Source organism: Talpa europaea, assembly GCF_964194135.1.
Source record: "Talpa europaea genome assembly, chromosome: 1".
NCBI lineage: Eukaryota > Metazoa > Chordata > Mammalia > Eulipotyphla > Talpidae > Talpa > Talpa europaea.
In genome coordinates, this window is record NC_140073.1 from 142,109,262 (window position 1) to 142,121,419 (window position 12,158).

General features: G+C 42.9%; 1 protein-coding gene across 1 annotated transcript; it reads left to right on the forward strand.

Moving 5' to 3' along the window:
- Positions 1-6,124: 6,124 nt before the first annotated feature.
- Positions 6,125-9,716, forward strand: TMEM169 (transmembrane protein 169; the record flags this gene model as incomplete). Its single annotated transcript, XM_084255990.1, has 2 exons — positions 6,125-6,395; positions 9,094-9,716. The coding sequence occupies 2 exons, from the start codon at positions 6,125-6,127 to the stop codon at positions 9,714-9,716; spliced, it is 894 nt and encodes a 297-aa protein (XP_084112116.1).
- Between the last annotated feature and the right edge of the window lie 2,442 nt (positions 9,717-12,158).

Sequence of the window (12,158 nt, forward strand, 5' to 3'; positions counted from 1 at the left end):
TGCATGCTTCCTACAAGAAAGCATCTGTAGGTGTGTGGATCCTGTCCTCTAGTTCATTGCTTACACAGGGGAGGGAGCCTTCTGATGATAGGGGAAATTTCTCATCAGTGTTTGGGATCTATTATTCAGATTTTCCTTATTGTTAATCATACTTACCACTTGTCAACCACTAGAGTGAAATTACACCAACTGAGATTTGCCTAAGAATTTGGAGGGTCTAGGGGATGTGTCTGGTGCTCTGCCCTTAGCAATCCAGGCAGGCTGCTATTTCTAACTCTGCTGTCAGGGTACTGTATTTACCCTGCCAGACAGTAAAATAATGTAAAAGCAAACAAATGCTATCATTCTTTTGTTGGGCCCACCATTTAGGATTTAGAAAGTGACTTGGAAATGAATGGTTTGGTGGAGAGTGTAACCAAATGTCATTTCCTCCCTGCTCCTCCATCCCCCTGACCTTGTTTGACCTCCTGTTAGAAACAGTTGCCCCTTATCTTTGTTCCTGCTTTAGGGATGGAAGGAAATCTCTTCTGCTTTCCATTTGCTGGATAGAGTATGAAGGAATCACTTCATTCCACCTCTTAAGTCAGTTATGTAGAATTTGGTCAATTATGATGAATTTTTTTTTTAAATTACACCATCTTCAAAACAAAAGATAGGAAATAGGAAAGCTAAAGTATTGTTGCTGAAAAAAAGAATTCTTGATGCTTTGATCCCAATGACAAGATATTTTCTTAACAGGAAAAAGAGACTGTCTCAGTTAGTAAGGCTGCTTATTCCAGAAAATTCCAGACTTTCTTTTTTGGGAAAAAGATTTGCTGTAAATTGCTTTTAAAGATAATTTTTTGGAAGGTATCATCCAACATGGCTTGTGTTCTGTCGAGACCTGTGGATTCAGAGTTCTGCAGAGGCTATGCCTCTGGAGTGTAGGCCTGATCATGGGATGAAGCCGTGGTGTGATGGCCATTGGTGGAGAGGGAGACCATCTTCCAGGGAAAAGATGACTGCCTGACTGAGCCATTTCAACAGCTAAGGATGACAAGGAGCCATTTCTCACCTGCAAACAAGTTGCAATATGAGAAGTCAGGAAACTCTTTTTCATAACAGGGAGACAGCCTGTGGTTCTGAGAGATCTTTTCATGAAATGAGAAGGTGTGATGATCATTTTGCCTTTGCCTTTGACCTCAGTCAGGCTTCAAAAGTCAGTTAACCCCAGAGTCCTGCAGACACAACCACAGTTTTGCCACTGGAGGCTCTTGTTTCCAGGCTTTAACTCTGGCTCCTGATGGAGCCATCACTTCTTAGGGCAACCACGCCAGACTGCACTGATTGCTTCTTTGGCTGAATCAAATGCCACCCTGCACTCTGCATCACTGTGGCCATGATCCTTCCACACTCCCACTCTGTCACACCGCATGAGTACACCCCCTCATTTAAAGTGCTCTTTCTGCTCACCCATGTTCCTACCCCTCCCTCCCCCGCCCCATCTGCCTGGGAACTTCATCCTTCCCTCCCCAGGCAAAGCAGCTGCTAGCTTGTCTCAGATTGATAGGGACCTATGGATTCTCAACATTCAGACTCAGGGAATCTCAGTGCCTAGGGAATGTCAATAGACATGTAGCTCTGCCTCACCTGGAAGTAGGACCAGTCCAGGCCAACTCTCACAAATAATAGTCAAACAAGTTCACAGCTTTCACTCAGTATTTATTGGGTATCTGCTATATGCTGATACTGTTCTGGGCATGGCCAGGACTATGTACTCTATCAGGGGAATTATAGCATAGTAGCCCAGAAAAGTGTGGAAATTATTTTACTTTCTCTTTTTTGCAATTTAAAAAGGAGAAATCTTCAGCACCTGCTCCTCAGATCAAATATTAACCACATAATAAAGATAATTAAACTTTCCTCTCTTAATGGATGTTCATATCATATTTCCTTCCCCTATGTCCTGCCAAGTCCATGCTGAGTATCTGCAGCATGTCCCTGTCCTCCCATAGAAGGTGAAAACAGATAGTTCCTGATTTTTGAAACTATAATCTCCTCCAGGAGATGAATGAAAACTCTTGAAGCCAGCCATAATCAATACAAGACCATATGAAATGCTGCCTAATTAAGCACAAAGAGAGTATGGTACAGATGACAAATGCTACTGAAATGTAGAGTTGGAGAAGGCAAAAAAGAAAGGCGTTAGAAAATGACATTTATGAAGATCAATTCATACTAGACATTTTTCACTTGAACACTCATTTCATTCTCTCCACACTCCTGCACCAACAGGGAAAAGACACCTATGTGTTGGGGTAGTCCCAGCAGGGGACATGAGTGAGTCTGTCTTGAACCAGGCTTGGAAAAAGTGGAATGAAAAAGGTGAAGTAACTAACATAAGTAGACAAGTTGACCAGTCACGTGGTGGGAAGGGGATGAGGAAAATTTGATACTGAACCCTAGGTTAACACATGAATATGAAGAACCTCAAACACCAGTCTCTTTAGATATATTTTGGGAAGAATGGTAAGACAGTGATGGTACTGGGCAACACAAAAAAGATTTTTCTTTGTTAATCACAGTTTAAAACACTAAAGGAAGAATTCTGAAATGGAAGCAGATAAACCAACTTCACTGAAGAAATATAGTCTAGCCTAAAGTAGCAGGAGAAAGTCAAATGAACAAATTAGCAAGGAGACTTTATTTATATTTTACATTTTTAAAAAAGATTTATTTATTTACGCATATAAGAACTGGGGTACAGGCCAGCGATGTGAGGAGTGAGAGGAGTCACCTGAGACAGAGTGGGGAGCAGAACAGGCAGACTGACTGAAATACACTGCTGAGGGGAGCAGTGGGCATGACAGGAGAAGTCTGCTATGCCATGTGGGTCAGCTCCCTGGCCAGGGTTTGAACTTTGTGCTTCAGTGGCTGTGGAATAGCTTCATAGTGCTGTGACTTAACCCTTTGCACCACCAGGGAGACCTTAGCAAGGAGATCTTATAGGAATGATTGGCAAGACTTAGAGACTGATTGTCAGTAACACAGGAATAGCTCACTAATGTAGGACAAGTATTCATCGCATATGATTCTCCAGGTTTGAGTCTAAAATCTTGGGTAAATGTTGGCAGGAAGTGTAGCACAGTGAACAGACATGGGCTTTTAAAATGACCAAACTTGGATGTGACATGGCTTCCTAGACATCAGTTGAATTAGAGAACTAGGAAAATATTTTCTGTTAAACATAGACTCTTAGAAAATAGAATTCAAAATGCATGTACGTTTTTAAAATGAGCCTTGAAAAGTATAATCTTAGGGAGGACCACATGCAGCCACATTCAGGCCCTTCTGGCCGAGTGACCCCTCTCTTCTGCATTGTGGCTACTGTGGTAGAAAAGTCCTGTTCAGTAATAAACAACACAACATCACTATTCTCATGTTTGGGTTTCTTGACTTCTGGAGCTATTTCACTTAGAAAGCCCCTAAACCCTCAATCTTCCTGCTTCTAGAACACATGTTCATAGACACTTCACCAACTGAGTTTCATAGGCCAGCAAGCTCCATGCATAAGATTGTGAACCTGGGGCCTCCCTGGTGGCGCACAGGGTTAAGATGCAGCACTGTCAAGCTATCAGCAGTCACTGCAGCACCAGTTCAATCCCCAGCCAGGGATCTACCCACATGGCCCAGCAGACCTCTCCTATCTTGCCCGCTGCTCCCCTCAGCAGTGCATTTCAGTCAATCCGCCTGTTCTGTTCCCCACTCTGTCTCTGGTGAATCTCCTCACCCCCCCACTCCAAACCTCTGGCCTACACCCCAGTTCTTGTATGCTTAAGGTTACTCATTCTGCTCAGACAATTCTCCTGTGGCAAAGTCAGGCTGTGAGAACTACCTGAAGCTTAATTCCACCTGTTAATATTTGATTTTTTGGGCCTGTGTTCCTGGGCTACGTGCTTAGGAAAATGAACACCAATGAACACCTGCCATAAGGAAATTGCCAATTTGGGGCCTCCCCTGGTGGCGCAGCGGTTGAGTGCTGGGCTGCAAAGCTGCCCGCAGCCTCTGCAGCGCTGCTTTTATCCCCGGCCGGGCGGCGATGGTCCCACATGCACACAGACCTCTCCTGTCTTGCCCGCTGCTCCCCTCAGCAGTGTATTTCGTCAGTCTGCCTGTTCTGTTCCCTGCTCTGGCTCTGATGAATTCTCTCACCTTCCTGCACTTCTGACTGTACCCAGTGCTTGTATAAATAAATAAATAAATAAATAAATAAATACATAAATAAATAATTACCAATTGGAGGACTAAGACGGTGAGAGGGCAACAGGGAAGCTGGGAAGGTAGCTCAGCCTTTGCGGGGAAAATTCATTCCGTTAGACTTAAGAGGCACCCAAATTTTTGAAACATTGAAAGGAGAGGAGATGTGTTCTGGCATTTGAAGAAAAATGATAGCATAGGTCCTAGCACATTATAATACCAAAGATGCATGATTTTCAGAAAAGAGATTCCCTTCTAACTGAATGGCATTCAGCGCCCAGTTAGATTTGTGTTTGTTTATTCTCTCCCCACCCCACCCAACTGAGCCAGTGCACTAGACTTTGGGAACATTCCTGCAAATGAAAGAAGAAACTTTATTAGTGGGGATAAAAAGGAACCAGAGTATGTGTGTGTGTGTGTGTGTGTGTGTGAGAGAGAGAGAGAGAGAGAGAGAGAGAGAGACGGTGAAAGACCAGCAGTGCTCCATGAGTGCAGAAAGGAAAACAGGAGTTGGAAACCAGGGACAAAAGTACCTGAAAACCTGCTGGAGCTATGTTGGGGACAGGGTGAGGAGGGCAAGGTAGCAATTCTCAATTCTCAATTATAAATACGGTTGCTTGTTTGGTACTTGTTTGGTAAATGGAAACTTCATATTCAGAGATATTGCCGTGGTAGTGTTAAAGAAAGGTATTTTTACAATAATGTAATAAAACAGTGGAGCCCTTTGCCTCCTCTACCACATTTAAAACTGGGTTTGTTCAAAGTGCATGCGATTAGTCCAGATAATGAATGAAGAGGAAATGAGAGAAGATGATCATAATTTTGTAGCCTAAGGTAGTAATAGGTCTAGCCCATTGTCATCAATGGTTACTTATTTCCCGAAAGAGCAGCCATTAGGTAGGTACCTTCTGGTGGAAGTACAAGATGCCATCTATAATATTGTCTTGCCCAAACAGCAGACCCATAAAATTCCAATCTGAATCTCATCAGGTCTCTATTTAGTTACTGACTTACAGGTATTTGTCACAAAGCAGCACACTGTGAGATTGCGACCAGCAAAGTTCAGGCTGAGAGAATCTACAAGATAGATGACTGCTTTTTTTTTTTTAAAGATGTATTTATTTATGCATACAAGAACTGGGGTGTGTTAAGAGTGAAAAGTTTGCATCTCTCCAGTGTCTCCCATCATGTGATGGGACTGATGCCAGCAACTCTCTAGGATCATGGGCCAACAGGAAGTCAGAAGGCATCCTTTATAGAATATCAAGAATACCTATAAAGGTATCCTTTATAGAATATCAAGGTTCATGAAATTATACTGTCTCTGGGTGGTTTGTTCAAAATTGCCTTCATTCATTTGATTACATTGTGATGTATCATTCAATGGCAAGACATCAGAATGGTCCTAGCAACCTGAATCCCCATCTTTGGTGGGAGTAAGAATTGTTTTTAATTCTTATCTTTTTAGAAGGCTTCCTTATCCAATATCCTTATACTTGACCTTTCCTGGCTAGACTGATGGGCTTTTCATAATATATGTTTATGTAAAAGACAGAAGTATTATTGCAACACAAAATTTTATTCACAACAATCTATTCTTGTGAAATGAATAATGGATTATAATACTCCCCAAAATAGAGTCTTATGAGGAGTAAATGGTGGGAAAGGCTTCTGCTATTGAGGGTCATTTCCCAAGCCCCTCTCCATCTTGCCCCATTAGCTCCCTGATTACGACTTTGCTTTCCTATTTATCAAGTGGAACTCATTGTTGGATTTGTATAGCCCTTTGCATAGCCCCATGTAGGAAGAAGCTGTGTGATGTGTGGATTGTGAGTTTGTACAAGCAAATTGCACTCTTTACAAGGAATAACTAGACGTGAGCACGGAGATGGAAGAGCCGGTGCCAGTGGAAGGCCAAGGCCAACTCCCCAGCCCCCAGCAAGGCTCTCTGAGGAAAGCCGTGGCTGCTGCCCTGACCCTGGATGGAGAATCCACTCTGGGTCGCAGGAAAAAGAAGAGGAAAGAGTCCCGCCCAGCATCCATCATCATCTACCGGTCAGAGAATGAGGAAGTGGATGAAGAGCCCGGGGAATCAGAAGGTGGAGACCAACCGAAAGAAGAGGAGGGAGAAGATTTCCTAGATTATCCTGCAGATGATGGTAAGTGTCTCTCAGACCAGTTGTTTAAAACCAGTTGGGAAGAAAGCTAATTGAGAATCCTCCAGAAGATAGCAGGCATTTGTTCACTGCCAATGTTTTCTTGATACATTTCTTCAACAAGACTGTGTGACACTTTTTTTTTTTAAGATTTATTTATTTATGCATACAAGAACTAGGGTACAGGCCAGAGGTGTGGGGGCTGAAAGTATTCACCAGAGACAGAGTGGGGAACAGAACAGGCGGATTGACTGAAATGCACTGCTGAGGGGAGCAGCGGGCAAAACAGGAGAGGTCTGCTGCACCATGTGGGTAGCTCCCTGGCCGGGGATCAAACTCTTGCTGCAGTGGCTGTGGATAGCTTCATAGTGCTGCGACTTAACCCCTTGCACCACCAGGGAGGCCCCTGTGTGACAGTCTTCATTCAAGAGTTGACAGTATTTTTGGGGGTAACTACTATGGATTATTGGGTAGAGATCAACTCCCTTCTGGAACTCCCAGTATACTGGAAGAGGTCAATTTATACACAAAGATAAATAAGACAAGGGAACATGCCAATTATTTAATGTATGTAAGATAAAGAAACAATAATAGTTGACTTTCATAATAATCAGGGAAATGCAAACTATAACAGCAAGTTATAAAACTCCTTTCGTGTAGGATGGCTAAAAAGTGGGTAAAATATGATGACACCCATGTGAGAAAATGAATATATGCTCGTAAACCTCAAGAGAAAATGGAAGCTGCTTCAACCATGTTGTAGGGAAATGTCAATATTTACAATTCAAAATATACATACCCTATGGCTTAACAGTTCTCATTAACTATCCCACAAAACTTTTAGCCATGTGTACAAAGAGGCAAATATGAGAATGTTCTTTGCTGCTAATGAAACTGTGGGATGTCGTTACTAAGTATTACTATGCAGCAATAGATAGATGAGGTAGATCTATTTGTGCCGGTGGATAGATCTTTAAGACATTAAGTCCACAGTGAGTGCCATAAGCAAGGCCCTGGTTCTCATGGGGTTTACCATCTAGTTGAGGGGATGACAGTGAACATGCCAGCAAAAGGAACATAGGTGCAGGTAAGGGTGAGTTCCAAAGACACAATAGCTAGGGTGGAGGGAAGAGGGGTGACTGGAGGAGGGCAGTGGGGGAGATTGCATGGCCAGGGAAGGCCTTTTTGAGGTAGTGACATTTGAACGGATGCAAATGACATAAAGGAGTCAGTCATGATAAAATTGGGGGCCAGAACTTTCTGAGAAGTGGAAACAGCAAGGGCAAAAACCTTAAGATGGGCTTACCGGGGGCCTGTCTGTGGAACAGTTATTTCTGTGTAGGGAGTATAGAGAAGGGAGACCACTATGGGGGGCCCTGCTCTTTCAGTTTCTGTCCTATCCTCTTCCAAATATAGGAAGAGGTGGCACAGGCGGTTGAATGTAGCACTGTGAAGCAGTCTGCAGCCTCTGCAGCGCCAGTTCAATCCTGGCCGGCCGGCGAGGGCCCCACATGGCACAGCAGACCTCTCCTGTCGTTCCTGCTGCTCCCCTCAGCAGTGTGTTTCGTCAGTCTGCCTGTTCTGTTCCCTGCTCTGTCTGGTGAATCCTCTCACCCTCCCATGCATCTGGCCTATACCCCGGTTCTTGTATAAATAAATCTTTAAAAAAAAAAATCTCATCTACAAATACAGGAAAAAGAGCCCAACAGGGCCTAAGGGACAGGATTACCTGAAGTCTGTGCTCTCCCCACCCTCCACTTTGAGGCTACATTTATATACCAAGGACCATGGGCTTTCCTGACTCAATATCTTCAGCCTCATATGGTAGCCAAGGATGGGTGTTTGGTGGTGGGGGAGGGTGGCGTGTGTAGGAGGTGTGAGTGTTGTGTGTGTGTAATGTACATGGTGTGTGAATATGTTTCTGTGGTGTATGTGTGGTACATGTGTGATATGTACATGGCATGTGTATATGTGTGCAGTATATTGTGGTATGTGTGTGGTATATGTGTGTATGGTACCTACGTGGTATGTAAACATGTGTCTGTGGTATAGGTGTGCTGTGTATGTGGTATGTATTGTATGAACTTGGTGTATATATGTGTATGGTGTGTACATGCTGTGTGTGGTGTATGTGTGTTATCTATGTGTTGTGTGTGCTGTGTATGTATGTATAGAACTTGGATATGAAGACTGGGATGGCTGCAGGCATGTGAGGAGACCCCATCTCAGGTAAACAGAGAAAAGACTAAGAAGGTAGAGAGAGGGCTGCTCCTCTGCATGACACACACACGCTCAGCCCAATCTTCACCAACATTCACAGATATTCATATTTTCCCAGCACTTCTACACCAGAAATTATAAAGTGCCGCACTTATAAAGTAGTAGTAAGCTTCCTTTCCATAACAGAGATTTTACCAAGATTGAGGACCAGAAGTGGAGCAAGAACATGAAAACAAATTTGACCTGCCTCACAATTTTACCAGGGCCCGGACGTGTAGTGAAAGTTCTCTGCGGGAGGTGCAGTGCCAGTGGCCTCCTTCCCAGGAAAGGTCCCTTCAGGCCACCATGGGCCACAGGTTATAGCAGTGTGCCAGAGGCCACAAAAACAGGCCCTTTTTCTTCATTTCCTGCCTCAGGGGATGAGACTATGAAGAAATGTTTGCTCTTTTCATCTTGTCATCACCTTCTTTATATGCCACAGGTATGTGGAACATGCCTTTGGACAGCCGCTATGTCACCTTAACTGGGACCATCACTAGGGGGAAGAAAAAGGGTCAGATGGTGGACATTCATGTCACTTTGACAGAGAAGGAGCTGCAGGAATTGACCAAACCTAATGAATCGTCAAGGGAAACAACACCTGAAGGCAGAAAGACCTGCCCGATGGCAGCTGACCGTGGGCCTCACGTGGTCCTCTGGACGCTGGTCTGCCTGCCTGTGGTTTTCATCCTGTCTTTCGTTGTCTCCTTCTACTATGGCACCATCACCTGGTACAATATCTTCCTTGTGTACAACGAGGAGAGGACCTTCTGGCACAAGATCTCATGTTGCCCCTGCCTCATTCTTTTCTATCCAGTGCTCATCATGGCCATGGCCTCTTCCCTTGGTCTCTATGCTGCTGTGGCCCAGCTCTCGTGGTCCTGGGGAGCATGGTGGCAAGCTGCCCGAGACATGGAGAAGGGCTTCTGTGGCTGGCTGTGCAGCAAGCTGGGTCTGGAGGACTGTTCCCCCTACAGCATCGTGGAGCTTCTTGAATCTGATAATATCTCAGGCAATCTTTCCAACAAGGATGCCACCCAAGAAGTAGAAACTTCCACTGTCTGAACGCCCAACAACTTACTTCCTTCTTTGGTTTCAGTAGCCCATATATCATCTTCCAATTCCAGAAGATTTTTTCTCTAAATCTACCCCTCCCTGCTATACACACAGTTTTTCTGGAAAATTCTAACTTATACTGATCTGTTCTACCATTTTGAGGATTCCAAAAGGGCAAAAAAACAAAACAAACAAAACAAACAAAAAAAAACCAGAAAAGCAATTGTGCCAAAGTAGGCCATCCAGTGAAGAAATTTCCTCATTTTCTGCACTAAATTGACCGTTTACCTGGGACAGGGAGCTAAGTTGAATGTCAGTTCAGGAGCATGAAGATGTTACTGGTGCCTGGAACCCAGGGGGTTTGTGACTAAATATGACAGGGAGGGTAAGTAGTATCTGGGGAGACCAAGTCTACCAATAAGATAATAGATCAAGATAGTCTGAAATTTTTAGGAAGCGGAGCTACTTATGTAGCAGGATGTAGAGCAGAACATAGAGTTTGTGTGTATCACTTAGTTTTTGGTTTAGCTGATTTTTTACTTAAAATCCTAAAAGATCAGTGGTTTAAACAAGTCCCCTTCTTTCTTGAATAGAAGTCTGGAGATGGAGCTTCAAGGGACTCCATGAGGTCATGCACCTTTTAGTCCCCGTGGAATATAGTCCTCATTGCTCTTATTCTCATAACCCACCCCACCCCACAAGCGCTGACTACAATTCTAGCCATCACATCCATGTTTCTGGAAGAATAGAGGAAGGGCAGAGTTTATCCACCTCCTTTAAGAAGGCTTAAGAGGCTTCCTAGGAGTTCTACCCAACACTTCTTTTAGCTTATTGGCCAGACCCTAGTCACATGACCACATGAACAAAGGAAGCTGGAAAATGTGGTCTTTTGGCTGCACATCTATATTTTGGCTAGATAGTGGGGTCATCCTCAGTTAAAAGAAGAGGGAAGAATAGCTATTTGGATAGATAAGTAAGAATCTCTGCCTCACAGTAGTTATTTAAATACATTCAGATCCAAAATTTCTATTATCGTTTTTACTTATTTATATATTTATTTATTTATGACTGAATCTTGCACAGGGAATTTATACATGGATACTGGCTACATAGACTGGGTATATGCTATATACAGTATTAGTAACTCGTACTTATCAAATAAATGTAATGTCACGTGGTTTCTTTCTTTCTCTCTCTTTTTTTTTTTTTGAAAGAAGAATGAGTAGTTACCTCTTAGTAGCATAACTTTTTCCCTGATGGTAGAAGTGGGACTGGGTGAACATTCAATCTAATCTACCAATTGAAGACTGTGAAGGGAGGGATTGCATCTGTCAAACTTTTCCCAAACTGGGACAGAAGCTTTTAGTGGGAAGAAGGCAAATTTAGCTTTCTGTTGTCTTCAGTGCCTCACTCACCAGACCTTCCTGGAGATCAACAAATGCAATCTTTGCTGTGCTGAGAAGCTTGTGTTTTCTTGGCCATGAAGGTATAAACCAGATGAAGCCAGATAAATAGATTCTGAACTAAAAACATCATTTCTGAAGATGTCCTTCTAATTTCAGAAGTCAAATCCTAAGAGGGCAACCAGGTTTGGGAGATTTTGGTCCAGCTGGTGCCCACTTCTAGCTCATATTTCAGAAAGAAGCTATTTAAGGAACTGTTGTGAATCACACCAGGAGGAGTTGGCCACGCTTTTTCACAAAGACATGTAATGCGTGAGTGCTAAACCCACCGCCAGAGGAACTCTTTCTTTTTTGTAAAAAAAAAAAAACTGTTATTAGTTTGAAAAAAAAATTATGTCCATCATTTCTAAAGATCATCTTGGTGCTCTTTGGTGCTTTGCAGAGATATAAACAATTGAAATGAAGACAAAGAAAATAAAAATGAAATCTAACATTTATGTGCGCTTTTTTTATAGATTTTTCCAAAATTTCTTTGAATGTTATAGTTTTCACAAAAAGGGTGAGCATAGTGACTGTCCTATAAATGTATAATGATCTTAACATGAATCCTAAATCTTGACTTTTTCCAGGCACCACTAATTTGTGAGGTTCCATTTAGGTGGACAGTTTCTGTATCGCACATATTTACCTAAGCCTACATTTAGAAGTTACATTTGTTATGTTTTTGTTATGTTTTGTTTGTTTTGTTATGTTTTTCTGGGGTTAGAGAAGACAACGGCCAAGGCCAAAAAGAGTCATAATTAACACCAAGGTGCTATGGAGGGAGATTGGGCGAGGCTCAGAAGATACTTATCAACAGATGAAGCTGACAAGTCCCTCACCTTAGTTGGGCCCGCCAACTAGTGGAGAAATATGTTTTTAAATTGAAATCGCTTTAAGGGGCTCCAAAAGAGGTGTGAAAGGTTAGAGCAGAGGAAAGAATACTTAACCAAACAGAACTAAAGCAATTTCATTTTTGCTATCAGCAAACACCTAAGAGAACCTTAAA